Source organism: Poecilia reticulata, linkage group LG8, assembly GCF_000633615.1.
Source record: "Poecilia reticulata strain Guanapo linkage group LG8, Guppy_female_1.0+MT, whole genome shotgun sequence".
In the NCBI taxonomy this organism is placed as follows: Eukaryota; Metazoa; Chordata; class Actinopteri; order Cyprinodontiformes; family Poeciliidae; genus Poecilia; species Poecilia reticulata.
This window is the reverse complement of record NC_024338.1, coordinates 7,260,823-7,277,848: the sequence shown is the minus strand read 5'-3', so window position 1 is coordinate 7,277,848 and position 17,026 is coordinate 7,260,823. Positions and strand designations below refer to the sequence as shown.

At 41.2% G+C, this 17,026-nt stretch overlaps 1 protein-coding gene across 1 annotated transcript in view; it reads right to left on the bottom strand.

Moving 5' to 3' along the window:
• Positions 1-17,026, bottom strand: part of smurf2 (SMAD specific E3 ubiquitin protein ligase 2) — a 59,828-nt gene that overhangs the window by 36,974 nt on the left and 5,828 nt on the right. The window contains exon 2 of the mRNA XM_017306382.1: positions 577-615. Within this exon, the coding sequence (XP_017161871.1) occupies positions 577-615 (39 nt within the window). The remainder of the gene's footprint in view (positions 1-576; positions 616-17,026) is intronic.

Below are 17,026 nucleotides of genomic sequence, written 5' to 3'. Positions count from 1 at the left end.
TTTTTTTCAACCTTTAACCCAGTAACTTTACTGAAGTTAAAGGTTTACCCATTCTGAAGCAAACAGGAACAGACAAACTTTGGATATCAGTGTATCTGAATCTCAGAGATGATGCATTTTGAGAGCAACAGGACAGATTTAAAGCCTGCAGTTTTCTTTAATCTTTTTTTTTTCTCGAGAAACTGAGGGTTTTCAAAGCATCTGCATTTTGAGGAAGTCGTGCCTCGAGAGTGAGATTATGTTACCGCCATAAAAAGATCAGTTTATTTTCAAGAGTTAGCAGGAGGAACACCTGTTTATGCGACATCAGAATTAAGATGATGTAATTTAAAGAGACAAAACCCTGTAGGACACAGGYGATCCACACAATGGAAAAATATGTAGACCCTGGAGAGCCGTCATTGTCTACGCCAGACAGTTTAAAATTCAGCGTCTCATTCCTAGGACGGAGACGACTTTACAGTGTTCATGTCGAATCTCCACAAGTCTAAAAAGGCAACACCTCGAAGAGATGAATGAAACAGAAATCCAAACATAGAAGTTTAAACAAAGCAGTTGCAGGAGTTGGCTACTTACGGAAGAAGTCTTTCTTTGCCAGGTTTTTGGCACACAGGACTAGAAGAGAAAGAAAAAAAAAAAATCAAACTCATTAGGTTCCAGTATGAAAGCATTGGCATTGCTTTCATTTGTATTRATATGAAACTGTGTAATTAAAGGAGGTTATTTTTGCTCCAACTAAATAATTTTTTCTCACAAGAAGAAACAAACAAACAAAAAAATCTACATTCTCCAGTTCTCCATCACAACCAGCAAGCCTGCAGCAAAGAGTTTGATCCTGCCCCTCTACTGTAAGTAATGTAGAAGCGGTTGCCGAGGTGACGGAGCAGAGCTGCTAACATCCCCCACCAGTGTAAAATATGGATTGATGAGGAAGCTCACCGACCACCTGGGTGTCTGGGGCTCAGAGTTACAGCCAGTGAGTCAGAAACACTGGAAAGGTTTTTTTTTTTTTTTCCCCCCCTCAAGTCCCACTGAGAAACCTAAGTGGTTTGGCTTATCAACGCGTCTGAATTTCCCAGTTTTAAAGAGATGATGCATTCTGAAAGCGTCACCACAGACTTATGAAGTACTGAGTAAGTGGTTTTCTTTAATCATATTCTTTTGAAACTGGGAAGGCTCCAAAGCGCCTAAGATTGACAGAAACTATGGTAAAAATAAAAAACAAAGGAAAAACAAGATGAGCCGCTACAAAAGCAAGGTTTCCCTCAGAAAACGTGCTAAGCCCGGTGGCTGGGCGGCAGGGCAGTCATTCGTTTAGCAGCCCGTTGAGTTTTTGAGTTAAGAAATGTTTAAAGCYGACAGGAAATTTGAAAATATCAATCAATAATTATGTGTTATTGAAAGATTGGAAAATCCATCCATACATCCATTTTCTTTACACCCTTGTCCCTTAGTGGGGTTGGGAGGGTTGCTGGTGCCTATCTCCAGCAAACTTTTTGGGCGAGAGGCAAGATTGGAAAATTAATACCTTACCAACATTTTAAACATTGGTAAACATGGCAAACATTTTAAAAAGACTTAAAATAAACAAGCAATGCTTAGCCTGGTGGGGGCACAAGTAAAGCCTGGTGGCCCGCCAGGCTTATAAAACACTRGGGGAAACCCTGAAAAGGATTTTCCCCGATTGTAGCATCTGCGCGGCAACTCTTGAACCTGCAGCTGGGATGATTCAGGGGCACGAATCGCTGCCGTTTCACTTGTTTTCACCAGTAAGCTCTACATGATACCAGACACATGTTGCCGCTTTTAGGCTGTATTAGCTGGTTCTYACAGTCCAGCTGTTGTTGGCAGTAATAACGTTGGATTATTTATCGTCTGTAGCTCTGAAACTTTGCTCGCCGTCGCTCGATAACTGATTAGCAGGCCATCACTCCTGCTTAACTTTTGGTGAAGAAAATGAATAAATACCAGGTGTTAATAGTGTTGAATCATGTACACCTCCTTTAAAACTAATTAATGTAGCAAAACTACATTTTTTTTTACTGATATAAAACCTGAAAAATGCACCTTTATGTCAACAAAAAAAATTGAGTGCGACCAACTAGGGGTGAGCGATGTGAACAGAAAGTTTTATAACGATGTTTTGGGGTACTATTGTGATCATGATAAAAGTGACGATGAGAGCTATGTATTTTTTTTTTAGGTAACTGTATGACTCAAACTGCATGACGCAGCAATTATTGAACCACAAACACAAATACTGCTCTTCAAAAATAAACTCGTTTATTATATGATTTGTATCACTAAACCACACACAGTAACTGCATTTAATCATATTTTCAAATGTATTGACGTTTATTTATACTCATTGAACAAAATGGAGAAAACGGCAAAATGAATCATTCCTACAATAAAGTTCCACAGAGAGTTTTTGGGGCCTCTTCAACATTAATTGGAATTTATCGAGACAACGATATATCAAAATTATAAGAAATATATCACGATAAATGATAAACGATATGATAAATGCTCACCCCATAACCAACTGMCTACAGAAATAATAAAAGCCTTTTCTCCAAGGTAGCGGCTTTAACCTGTTCTTCCCCAAGTAGAACGCAAACGTCGTCAATTGGACGAGCCAATCCACAATGAACAMATATACCAAGAGATTTCAGAGAGTAGGGTACTTGCGCAAAGTGACATCACCAGAGTGTCACCCATCCATGTTTCTACAGATCTGCCCACGTTCCTGTCCATATGCACGCCAACATAGTGAGGAACACCTTCCCATTGAAGACAAACCCAAGGTAGTTCATCTATTTGATTGAAATATTTTGGACCAGGGAGATTGCAGAACAATGGTCTTTGAGGATTGGGATTGCGCAGAGTGACACTTGACAATGGAGACAGGGTTTTAGCTGGTAAATTGAGTCTACCTGTGTGAACTTTTTATCTCAGCAACAATCCAGCTGTTCTGTGAAGGCCTCAAAACCTCGTTAGAGAATCTTCGTCAACAAACAGCATCAGAAAGATCAAGGAACACAACAGACGGGTCAGGGAGACGTTTCAAGCAAGACTCCCCTGTTTTACCGACATAAATGCTCAAAAGACATTCCCATAGTTGCAAGTTTAAGCTAAAGCTACTCAGTCATGAGTTCCTGCCTTTTCCTCTGGCCCTGCGCTCCATGTCACACATACCCAGACACTAACACCATGTCAAATGTCACTCTGAATCACTTTAACTTGGAACTGAAACAGTGCTGGCTCTCATACTTTTTAAAGGGCCGTGTCCACAAACATCACCAACTTCACTCGTGTCAATATTTACACACAAGCGGTGTAAAAATCGCACTAAAGCGCAACTCCCAAGCRAGATTAAAGAAACGGAGGCAGACGGATAAACAGTTGACTAAGCGGGCTGCACGGCCATGTTGGGGGGTAAGGGTGGCGGGGTGACAGGGAGGCGGCGGCGGCGTTGCAGAACATGCTCGTCAGATGAGGAAGAATCTTTCCACAAACATCCCTGGGAATGTGTTACGTTCCAGTGAAACCCACCTCATTTCTCAAACATCTGGTATGCATCATTTTCTGTCGCATTCCTCGCGAACTGCAGGCGAGCACTTGCCCACAGTGTGCGGTCGCGCACTCGGTGCTGCAGACACCTTGCTCTTCTCTCCGACTCCACTGATTTCATTCATTGTTGACACAGATAAGGGAATGAGCTAAAGCCTTGCGTTTGTCTGAGATGATTGGTGGTGTGGAAATCAGTGGAAGGTTGTAGATTTAGTCACAAATCACTGACGAGATAAAGATTACTAAAAATTCTAGATAATTCAGGTGCTGATTGTAGTTGAATTTTAGCAAAAATTAGCTTGACAAATCCCAACTCCTATGCAGAAATCGACCCCCAATGGCAAGACCATAAGACACTTAAAAAAAAAAAGACAATTAAACATGGAAGACCCAAAGAGCAGCCACCTCAGTCTAAATCAAACTAAAGTGGAGGGAAGAAATGCAGACCCTCCTGTGAGTGCATTAGCAGCCCTAAGCTAGCCACACAGCAGGAAGGCAACACTACAATTATACCTAAATAAACTCCTTATGAAAACATACAAGGGGCAGAGTAACAGAGCTAAAAACCAGTAAAACATGCAAGAGTGTTGACTTCAGCAGAAAGGAAGCCCCTAAAGAGCCGTTAAAACAATTATGAATATTTAGCATTGGAGTAATTACAAAAAACTACTTTCAGAAGTAAGATTTTTTTTACACAATTAGCTTAAAGGTAACAGCTAGATGATACCTGCAGYGCCCAGGTTTTAGTTGAAAAATTATTCCCGTTAATCTAACAAGCTAAATGGCACCGACTTACAATTACAGTCATTAGCACACTAGATTACTATCACAGAGGGGAATATAATTGTTACAGTACAATATTAATTAAACAAATTTTAATCAAAGAGTAATGCGATWGCTTGACTTACAAAATCACTGCATAATCATGTGTGCACCGATTGTAGTTTTCGAACTAATCACAGGTCTTTAAAAAGCCCAACTTGCTGAATGCGATAAAGGCCGATATTTATATTTTTTTTTTTTTGAGTCTGAAAAGTCTCTAAATATAGCAACAAATTCTTAACAGTGGCTAACAAGACCTTCAACACGGATGTCAAACTTTATTCAACTGAAAGCTTAAAGAACATGCAAGTAAATTAGCACTTTAGAATTTATCCAGAAAAATTTATTTATGGGGGAAGTGCGCTACGTAAATGTTTTCAAAGTTGGCTAACGCACCAAATGAAAAACTAGCTCCACTATTAGCGCATTAGCAGACGTGTGCGCACCACTGCTAGTTGTGATCATAACATTGACTGATGATTAAGCAATATTTCCTCGCTATTCTTGTGTGCCCTCATTGCAGTGACAACATTTTTCTGCAGGACTTTTCTTATCTTAGTCCCCAAAATTGATACTAAGGTGTTATGTTATACTGTTGGCAAGTACTGTATGAATGCACAGCACCTGAAATAATATATACTGCCAAGTATTGTATCTGAACAGTCCTTGGCAATGACAAATGTGATTCGATATGCTGTGCAGCTCTATAGCATAAGCTCTCCATCCAGAAATTGCAGCCCMTGGATTACAAAACAAGACAAATATGACTACAGTACAAAACAATAAGGTCACTTTATGCCTTTACACTCAAGACGGGTAACTTTCTTCCCTGCTACCACCTAAAAAAAAAAAGGCAGACGCCAATTCAAAATGCCCTGTGCACCCCAGACCCCTCCACTCCTCCCTCTAAAATCCTCTGTTGTCATAGTGACGGCAAGTATTGAGGCAAAGCTGAGAGAAGGGTAYCTCTGTGCTGCCCGCGTTTCTCATTCCGCTCGCAGCGTGGACGGATGGGGATGAGGGCACATGGGGAGGGAGTCATGGCGGGGCGCAGACAACAGGAAGACCACTGAGTGGCAAAGATATTTGAAGTCACAATGAAACCAAAAGTGAAAAATAGTTTTATTTATTTATTTTTTGCTTAAAGACATTCACCATAATGGCAAGAATGAAAAAAAGTTAGCAAAAACAAAACAATGCTTTGGGTACCAATCGCATATTGTCAAACGTGAAAATGGTCAGCGGCAAAGCAGAAATACAACCATAAGTAGCTTAAAAAAGGGGGGGATTTGCTACTCTCTCCCTTACTAAATCACATCATGGCTTTTCACACCGGAGTCCAAACAGAACAGTTTCCCAGAGGACAGCTGGGAAAGCAGAACCAAGCGAACCCAACGGCCGACGATCGGCCCCGGGTTGACGCAGTTCCTTCCCTCGACGCCTTTAATCAAAAGCTATTTCTGATTGGCGACAGCAGCAACAGTGCGACCGGAGTTAACGTCCCCACCTGTGGGGAGAGGATGGGCAGAGAGTTTCTCCCAGGCCGACGCACAAAGAGTCTCACTGTGCGGACGAATCAATGAAGGCTGCCAGGCGCAGGCCAAACACCTGGGGAGAGAACCGTCACGTGACATCTAAGGGAGACAGGCAGAGAGAGAGAGAGAAGGGGGAGCGTCGCCATGGCAGCAATCAGCGATCGAGTCAAGATGAAAGTAAGAAAGTTTTTTCATTTCCTGTGATCCGAACAAATACTGCTACTTTTGCAGTCATTTTGACACCCGCTACGACAAAAAAAAAAAAAAGAAGAAATCATGGGAAAGGAACTGTGCACTGYGGGGAAGTAAGGACTCCTTTTATTCAGCTGTGCTGTGGTTAACCATTACGCCGGAGCCTWCGAGGAGGAGGAGGAGGAAGTGGGGTTGTGGGAACTAACACGACTGGCTGCTAATAACCCTYCATTCCCGTCCATGTCYGAGTCTAAACTACATGGAAGCGCGGCTCAACAAGAGGAAGGAGCCGCTTCAGAGAACCAGCCACTCGTCTGCTCGCGTGAAACTGTAACTCTGTGTGAACCTAAACAAATCTATTCAGGCCTCTAGCTCAGGTTGACCGTGTGCTGAACCTCCCTTTCCTGTCCACCTGGTTCCTCCAGTCGTACGCACTGACCCAGCACCACCAGACAGTCTGAGGCATCTTTCGGGAACATACTCCCCCCCCCCGCTCCCCAACCTTTCGTCTGCCTGTTTGTCTGAACGACTCGACTCCCATCTCACGCGCAACATTGTTACTCCACAAACAAAAGGGGCTTCCTTTTCCCCTCTCCACTCCTTCCCCGACGTTTTCTTGGACGCGACGCCTGAAAGGAGAGTGAAGGTGAGAGCGCGGACTTCCAAGTTGCTGCCGACAAGCGTACCAGTCGAGCTGCTCTTCATCTCGTGTCATCTGGTGTCTGAAGCGTCTCCTGATCCGTTTCCAGTGTTTAGTCTTGCACATGGTCTCTGTAGATCATTATCATCGGGGCCGCAGCAGATGGGGGCTAATATTAGGAGAGCTCTGGAGCTTCCACGCATGACGAGCTCGCAGACATGAAGCTATTCATCCCAATAAACACCGGGAACACGGTGAMGYTTACTGGCCAGGCCTAGCTCTTCCACTACTTTCTGGGGTGATCCGATTGCAGTTTACTGGCCAATCACTGATCTTTAAAAAGCCTGACCTGAAGATTGGGATTGATTTTTTTGTTTGAAAAGTCACTAAATATAGCAATAAAGTTGCTAAGTTGGGCAACAGGGATAACTGTTGCTAAAGAGGRCAGTGGCTCATTTTCTGACTTGAGGTAGATAAAATTGGTGGATAAGATGTAAATATCGCTSGATCACCCGTCTTTCAAAWTTGGGAAAATTYGGCCGATCAACTTATTGGTACACCCGATTACTTTAATGTTACCAGAGGCGTACCAATAATCGGCCCAGATTTGTTTAAATAATTTTTTATTTGTTCAGCTGATATACCCCTAATGTATAAGGTCAAAGATACAGAAACTATCAAATACAGACAGAGCTAATTAGTATATTTTCCAGGCAATAAAACTTTTTTCCCCCTTAGAAATTAGTTTGGACGTGTCACAGAAACGGGAACGGCTTGACTGTCAAAATATGCTGTGTAAATCATTAACGACCATTTTCCTTCAGAAGTAGGTGGCCTTTTTAAAAAATATTCTTACAGGGACAAACTTCATGATTGAAAAATGCAACTAGGCAGAAGAGGGGAGTTTCAGAAACCAAACCCAGGTCTGCAAAAGTTGCGCACCGACTTACAACCACAGGAATACATCCCCTTGGCCTGCTCCTTAAACCTTAACAAATCCACTTATGTAATATTCAAATCTGACGAGACTTCTTTCGGTCACATAACACAAATATTATTAAGTCATTGGAAGCGAAGTGATCATGGAATCCTGAASTGCCAGGAATATCCTTTAATACTTTCTACGGAGCCGTAATTTCCAAGACTTAGACAAATAGAAAAGGAACAGCAGTAACAGAATACACCAGTACATCATCTTTATTGAGGGGGAAAAAAATAGAAGAAAAAAGGGTTACCAAGGAAAAAAAAATACTGTACTTTCCAAGTTAAAAATAACAGTCTCATTCAGATATGGATCCATTACCATTGCATGCGCCTGGTGTGAGGAAACGAAAGAGCAATCTCGTCAAGAATCGAGAATTTGAGAAGGAACGAGTGGGTGATAAACACACCTGGGTTAATTTGATGTTCGGCGATTAACAAAAAAATATACAGAAAATGTCAAATTTATAGAGAAATTTAAAATAAATAAATAAAATCTGACATTTTAGCAATAAAAAAGGTTTGCAAATTCTTTAATTCAAATTCAGCAGCACATTATAAGCTTATAGCCTAATGAATGATGAGCTTCATTTTGCATGAATACATGTATCCGACTTTTAATCTTTTGTTAGAAAAAAAAAATCAAAGTATATGCTCTTTGTTAATGAGCTATGGAACAAAAAAGATGAAAAAATAAGAGTTATGTTGCAAATGCAAGGAGTTGGACACGTTGAGGCGTATGAGTGGGGAGAAAATATTAATATTTTTAGTAGTTGATCTGCTGATCATAGATTACAGGCAATCAAGGGAAAATTGTCTCACTCTTAACTTTTGGTTAAATAATTGGTGCATTTCTAATAATTACATCAGTTTTCTTGATGCATATCACTGAGTTTTCTAACAATCAGACAATTAAAGACACACAAAATATACTTTTTATGTCCGTCACAACAAGATGGATACATCTATAACATTACAGTGATTATTATATAAAAACAGCCAGGAAACTAACTTTAAAAATGATTTAAGCCSAAAGAAATGTAGTCACAGTAACCCAAGAACCTGAAGAAAACAGTGACGTTAAACTGAGCCTGCCCTGCAACCAAACCTGACCATGAACAAAGACAAGGTACAAAGAACCACAATAGCAACGCAACTCCAATAAGATACAGTTAACTCGAAATTCTTTTAACAAACCTGTTCAGSAACATAAGAGAAGCTCAACACACATATCCACACATGTGAGGGGGGAAAGAGGCTGGCTACATTCTTAGTGTGAGAACATTTCATCCATCTAACGTCACCTTTTCCTTCCAAGATACAGTCCACTGTAATTGCATAACTCCTCTCCCCGTTTTCAGCTGCGAAAAGTGGGAAACTATGCCACAATGGCAATCTGCAGTGGCATTCCTGTTACCCCTGCAGACTACATCACTCTCTCTTTCCACTGTGTACGACTCAACGTGTCCAACAGAAAGTCATCCAGGCGAGTAAAGTGTTCCACAGTGCCATCACGGCTGGGGCTGAAGTGAAAACAACGAGTGGAGCGGAGCACCGCTGGCTGGGACAAGGGCTGTTGTGGGCGGCTGCGTGCCTTTCCTCGCTTCTTGGCCTCCTCGTCCCCTCTGATGTAATTGAGGAAGATAGAGGATCAAGCTGCGGGAGCAGTAGCACCATCCTGTTTAGTAGAGGTGGATGGCCACACTTGCCTCTTCGTTGCCAGAAAATTGCTACTTTGCTTCCCTGCCCGCCAACTTTCCTTGGAAGTTTCGGCCATAGAGCTATTGTTACATCACAGCCACGTTTCCCCGTTTTCTGCTGTCTGACGTGCCAATAAAGGAACTTAGACAACCGTCTAATACTCCCAACAACTTGCATTAATCAGACACGAAACGCTACAGTGCAATTTGCTAAAGCGCTTCGTCATCGTACTTTGAGATGTGAAGCGTTCTCTTAAATTGTCATAATTAACTCACGGGGGTGGTTCCTTGATCAAAAGGCACAGCTGAATGACGCTGCATGTAGTTGCAGGCAATAATCAGCCTTCACAATGCGCTCAGTCATCCATATAGCAACCATTAGCAAGTGGCATGACCGGCCCAAATGAAATACCCTGGAAGTATTCTTGGTGCCTGAACATTTTGTCATGCTGCCACCACAACTTTCAATGTGTTTTATTGGGATCTGACGTAGTAAACAAAAGCAACAAAAGTAAAGGGGAGGGAACTTGATTGGTTCCCAAGATTTCTGACAAATCTTGAAAAACATAAAGATCCTTCCAGCCATTGTCTTCTGCTTAATCCAGTATTGGGTTGCGGAGGAAGAAGTCCAAGTAGAAAGACTCACGACTTCCTCAGACTTCCCTTTTCCCATTCTCCAGGGGAATCCCAAAGCGTTCCCAGGCCAGCCAAGAAACATACTCCCYCCTGCACGTCATCCTGCGGAGAACTCATTTTGGTCGCTTGTATCCACAATYTTGATCTTTTGGACACTAGCCAAAGATGATGGCCGTAGATGAGGATGGGAACGTAGATCGATCTGTAAATCCGAGAGCTTCGCCTTTTGGTTTAGCTCTCTCTTCACCACGACAGACCGGTACAGCCTCCGAATCTCTGCAACCCCACACCACACCATTTCTTATCAATCATGAACAAGACCCCAAGGTACTTAAACTCCTCCATTTGCCCCAGTCTCAAGACCTCATTCCCCACCCAAAGAGGCCACTCTACCCTACCTTGGTGTAAGTAGAGGTGTTGAGGGAAACCCTAAGAAAGTCGGTTGAAGGCAGCGAAAGACTTGAGACTAGGGCAGAGTAGGACAAATACCCTACTTATATAATGCATTGCTTTAAATCAAAGGACATTCAACTTCCCCCACTTAGTATAATTGAGCATCTGTGTCAATACTTAAAAATTAATKAGATGTTCTCCAATTTGATTGAGCTAGAATTTTTTTTGGAGGAATCGGTAAAAATCCCAGTTTCTAGATGTGCAAATACCTGAAGGGTTTACAGGTACGCTTGAAGAAAAATGTGCTTCTTGAACCAATACAGTTTAGTTTATTTGAAAAGGTTGTTTAAAACAATGTATACTTTCCCATTCATTTCAAATCKTGGATCTAATTTSCATTGGTCTATTACAATGATGGGCACTGCAAACTAAAAARTTTAGTTCTRCTACACCAACATGGGATTTAGCAGAAGGTAGTGCTAAAGCGCYAACTTCAATTCAAATTACATGTCCCCTTTAAAGACATTATTTGAGCAGAATGTAATTTTGATATATTTTACTTTGCAYGTTCTATAATGTCCTTAGATATTGTATTTGTATCTTGTTCACTATTTTCCATGTTTTATTTTGTTCCTTTTTGTTTTTTGTTTGAAATAAAGTTATTGGGAAAAAGAGAAGAAATGGGATTGCCGTATAAGTAGTCTTCATCCACTTCAAAATGAGAGTATCAATACAAACATCTAACTACTTGAAGAATTCATAACATAACGCAGCAATGAGCAAAACTTCAGCACAGATGTCGAACTGTTCAACAGAAAGCTTACAAAACAGCCAAGTATATTAGTTTGTTTGATTTCTTAAGGGTAGCTAAGTGCGATAAAAGWTGTCAAAGTTAGCGAAAGAGCTAAAACAAAAATTGGCTCTATTAGCGCATTAGCAGATTAATAGCAGGCGTATGCCCACCACTGGTCTGTTACATAGAAACCCAAATTTAAGGTGTTTGGCTGACATTAAACACTTCAAAGAGGCACTTAGTAGCCAGCACATTGACATCTGTCCAAAGTTAAAATTCTTGCCGTCAATTACAAATCTTTGACTTTTGGATGGATGATAAATTTATTTCAGTCAAAAATAAAATGGAAAATTCCAACATCTGGTTTATTAAAAATGAAAGAAAGAGGAAAACGACCATCATTCCCACATCTATTGTAGCTCTGTCAGACACACCGGAACCAGCGTTTCCCAATAAGACTGATAACAGTGTCTGCAGAAGAAGCTGCCCGAGAGGTGAATCATCAGGCACTCCTGTTTCAGCTTTGATCTGCAGGTTAGCTTCATTACCGTCTTCCTGTGGAGCAAACCGCAACTTTTATCAACCAGACGGTTACACATAATGAAACTCGCTCTCATAGAGAAACCGATATTCAAGTGGATGAGTAACAACCGCCATGTGCGGCGGTGGTGGTGGTGGTGGGGGGAGGTTACAGTGCGTTTAATCTGTTTTTCTTTTCTTTTCTTTTTTTTACAATCCTGTTGTGGATTTGCTCCATTTGAGCAGAGCTTCCATTTGAAATGCGATCTTGTGCGAATCCAAACATACAGCTGTTGGCGTCTTGTTGTGTTTGCATCAACGACCCCTCAGTCCGTAACACGGCAGACTGGAGGACCTTCCATATGTTATACAGAGTTAACCCTGGAAGGATATAGTAAGATGCAGAGCCTGAGCAAATCCCTGTTTGCTGATCCATACTCGCACAATGTTGTTCTTTTCCTTAAACAATCTAAAAAGTGCGGCATGCTCTTGTAACCAGCCACATAAATCGATACTTTGGAAAAGCTGCAGGTTTTTTGAAAGGAGTTCAAAAGACAGACAATTTTCCCCCATTGCTCCTTGCAAAATGGCTTCATGTCTATCAGGTTTTAGGAAGAAGCCATCGGTTCGGTGTAATAAATAGATGTAGTTTGATCAAACCGTTCCGTTGTATAGACGGATGCATGTTTGTAGTTTGTTTGTTCTTATGAAAGGTAAGTCAGCGCTCAGTCTGATGCACTGCAGATTTAGTTCCATCCTCCCGGCATGGTGCTGCCACCACCGTGTTTCACGTAAAGGCATCTGGCTGGATTTTATTTGGCGGCGTCAGAGTAGAATGAGAAAAATTCAGACATGTCACATTTTTAGAAATGTTTTTAGAAATTTCCTTTTCCACTTCAGAGTTCTGCACCAATAAGTGATAGTTTGTTGTGGTAATGTCACAAAAAAGGAAAATATGTCAAAAAAGTATTAGTATTTTGCAAAGAAAAAGAAAATGAGTGAGTGGAAATAACCATCTGTGGCCTTTGGTCAGATTTTTTTTTTTGTTCAAGAATTAAACTTTTTGTTTTTAACCAGATTAATAATTATTACAGACATCATTTTATGTTGTTAACCACAACACAAAGCCTTTTCACAAACAAGCCTGTATAAAAGGCTCGAACCACGTCTATCCAGAAACCGTTTCTGGAAACCCCACTTTGTTGCACACGAATCAGCTTTTACTGAACGCGTTAAACTCAGCTAAATGTACCAAGCGCTTCTGAACGCAAGAAACAGAAATCCTGTTCTTATAATTGGCAGTAAATTAGTTCAAGTGAGCCTAAAAGACTTTGGAAACTAAAAGGTTTAATACAGCAAAACACGAAAAAAAAAAAACATTTCAACGTTGTGGATATACAAAAAAATGTCCTACAAATAAAAACTGGACAACTATTAGCTTGATTTTAGGGTTTTTTTTCTTACCCCATGAATACTCAACAATTTTGACTGATGTAACAAAAAGTTTGGACACCCCTACTCTATCACAATCAGGACTAAACAGAGTGCAACTTCAAATAGGCAGTCATGATAAATGTTTTAATTTTGTCCCAGAAATTATTGCGATAAATGATAATGTTGTTTTGAGACGTAGTAAAATGGTTATGGTATGACAATGCCAGAGATTAATTCTCTTTAAATTCTAATGAACATTTAACACTAGATATATCCTGAATGAATAAAGAAAACAACAGAAACAATAAATAAAATGAAATAAGAAGTCTCTGTAAACAAAATTAATTTAAAAATAGGGGGCTAGTTGAGACCAACGCACCAGATTGAAGACTTTAGTCACTGAGTTTTTGGTAGAAAAAGAGAAAAGAGAAAAACAATAAATCATGCTGTCATTTGTTATGCGATTAATGGATTTATTGCTAATTGCGACAGGCCCAACTTCAAAGGGATTTCTAGTTTAAGAAATGGGACCAAAACGGGGGGCAAAGCCACAGCAGGATTACGCAGACAGTGAGGCAGGGAAGATAGAAGTAAAGCCAGGAGCCGAATATCCATTAAGCCATCAGTGGAAGTTCCCTTCCCTCACATTCACCACTAATCCAATTCTGACCCGTTAAAAACCACAGCCAGGTTGACAGAACCGGCCTCTGAAGACGGTCTCACTCAAACCCAACAGAAGGACGATGGACCTTTACATAAAACACACTCTGTCCCTCTGACTGGAGGCGAAGCAACTTTATTCAGAATTGATTTTCAAAGAGGTTACACAGAACTTTGTCTTTTCATTGCAATGAGAGACGGATGATGTCTTCTACTTGTAGATTTGGTCCGGTTCAGACGCACAATCAAAGGTTTCTGTCAGGTGTTGAATATGAAGGTTTGTCGCAAGTTAAGGGTTGCTTCTTTGTGGTTAATTATAGTTATTTTGAAATACTTCACATAGGCTCTGGAAATAGAAGCAAGCTTTTTAGAGATTGCACAGCAATGGCAGTCCAAACACAGCTTTAATTTATCAGTGCAGACTGAAGGTATTTAAGTTAAGTGATTAGTGATTAAATAACAATTAAATGCATTTCTTCATAGATTATTGCATTTTTAAAAAGGAAAGCACCGATTTGAAAATTTGGGCCGATATCGCCGTTCAATATCAATGCTGCCGTTGTGGTCGATAACCGATATTTACTGATACCATATACAGCCATTCCTCTCCCTTCCAAAAAAAAAAAAAAAGCAACAAGGAGGAAACAAACACACTGGTTGCTAATATTGGCCCAGTTTAACTAATTAAACTGATGTTTTCAAAAATTATCCGATACCGACGTTGATGCCGATACGTCACAAGAACCAGATTCCTGCAGGAATGGTGCCCAGAACGAGCCCCTCCTTCTGTTGAACTCCAACCCATCAAAATGAAAGCAGAAAACAGGTAATGCAGTCTTCCAGTTCTCAACAGCACCTAAGGGAAACGTACTCCAACACACATGCATACAACTATCAGGGTACGACAGACAATTATTGTATTTTCTAGTTTTTTGGTACCCCACCCTTTTCTGATGCTCCCCTGGGCAACCGCCCAAATTGAAAACCGCCATCCCGTGCATCCCTAATTTTTACAGCTTGTTGAATTATTAGATGACCAGAAACCAATCTGTCCTGGAACTATAAGTCGATATACATCACTTTGCAAAAGTTCTCACACTTTTTATGTCTGGGTGCAACCACAAATATTTTACTGGGATTCCATTAAAGACACCATGACAAAGTTAGTGCGTAATCGAAAAGGATAAAACAAAATAATTAGATCTGTATTGCTACGTGTACGCTCTCCTTCCAATCAGATGGTTCTGAAATTGCTACAACAAAGCAGACGTAATGACGCGTTGATGATCTGGTTGGCTGGCCTCCCTAAACCACACAAGCCATCCACTCAGCTAGCTCATCGGCTACTGTTTACACAGAGGGACAGGCTAAAGCTGTAAGCCACCCAGCGTTATGACGTTTCTGGCATGTCGCTGAGTAACACAAGCACTACACCTCTCCTTTATGATTAAAAGTGAGCTTCAAACGGTGGAACGTTCTGCCAGAGGTGAAGTCTGGACAAATGTTCGGGCCAGGGAGCAATCCCTCTGAAGGAGGACCGAGAGCGGAAAGCTTAGTCATCGCCGTGGCGCAGCTGAACCAACACCAAACCCAAACTCCGGCAAGTCAATTAATTGCCGAAACTATTTAAATTGTCAGGAGGCTCTCAGCGGGAGAGAAACCAAATGTTTACCAATTATGCGCCATAACAGCTTCAGCTTCCCACCGTCATTTTTTTCTTCAACGCTCCCCCCTCGTCGCTCGAGATCATTTTGTTTACTTTTGCACGTTTCTTCTCAAAGCAAAAGAGAAAAGAAAATGGAGAAATGTTGCCCTTAAAATGCATCTCCACACTGAGGCCCCTCTCACCACATGTAGCTAATCATGGCGTATTTACGACGTATCCTGTCTGAACACCCAGATGAACTCAAATCACTTCCATACAGCCACTGTTAAAAAAAACAAAAAAAAACCACCCAGCTCTGACTGAGACCACATGAATGCACCCAGAGCTAGCGCAGACCACATTAAAACTTCCTTGATCGTCAGGTCCTGTGCGTCTACAGAAAGCCCCAGCCCAGCTGCAGGGAAATCTTCTTCAATTAACCAACAAAGATCCAAAGACAACCCCCCTCATCTGTGGACTACAGTCAGACTAAGAAGCATACAAAAAAGGAGAGACCTCGAGCCTTTTCAGGCCACACCACACAGTGGGGCCAGTGTGAAACCCCAAGAGCCTTTGTTGCATCTTTAAAACAAGTCTGTTCTCTTCTCAGGCGGCATCTGTGCCCATTCAACTGTCAGTCATCCAACAGACAGGACCCCCTTTTTTTTAAAACAAGGTTTTACTCCAAAAATAACGGCACTGGCAACCTCCAGTTTCACAGAAACAGCTGCAGCATCATCGACTGCTAATCGTCAGCAATTAAACGTTTCTGAATCAGAGTTCAGTGAATGTCCTATCAGACGTACTACCTATTGATTTTGATCACGTGTATTGCAATACATATTATTGATTTATTGCCCAACCCTGTTAGCAGCTAGCTAGCGGTAGCCTAAAAAAACTTTGTCACAGAAAATAATGAAGATGTTTGCCTGACAGAAAACTTTATTGAGAATGAATGAGTAAATAGCCCTGCCACAACAAAAATTTAAGACCATACTTAACTTTTAAAGTGAATTTAAGACATTTCTTAAGACCTTAATTTTAGATGCATAAATGTAAGACTTTTTAAGATTCAGGGATGCCCCCTCTTTAGGAGTGCGTAGGAGCTCAGTCAGTACGGGTGGGAGGTGAAATATTGAAATATGCTTCGGCCTGAGGGGGGGAAGACGCTTACACTCGGAAAGAACAGGAGGGAAGAGGAAGAAGTGGGAATGTGAGTAGAGACTTTTAGGGAATCCCACTGAGATAGCTCTCTCCGCATCGGGCCAAAGAATTCAGACGAGCAAACCATATGCTCGACAAGTCACACGTGAAACCCCCGGACGGAGCAACAATAGACGTTGAGAATGTGGAGCTGAACAGTAAAAAAAAAAAAAAAAAAAAAAAAAAAAAAAACCTTTTAGTTGATATTCTCTTTTTGTTTTTTCATTGCAAAATCCTAATCCCATCCGAAGGAATACGCTCTGTGTGGCTTTGCCTCCAGTGATGTCATCCCATTTGAAG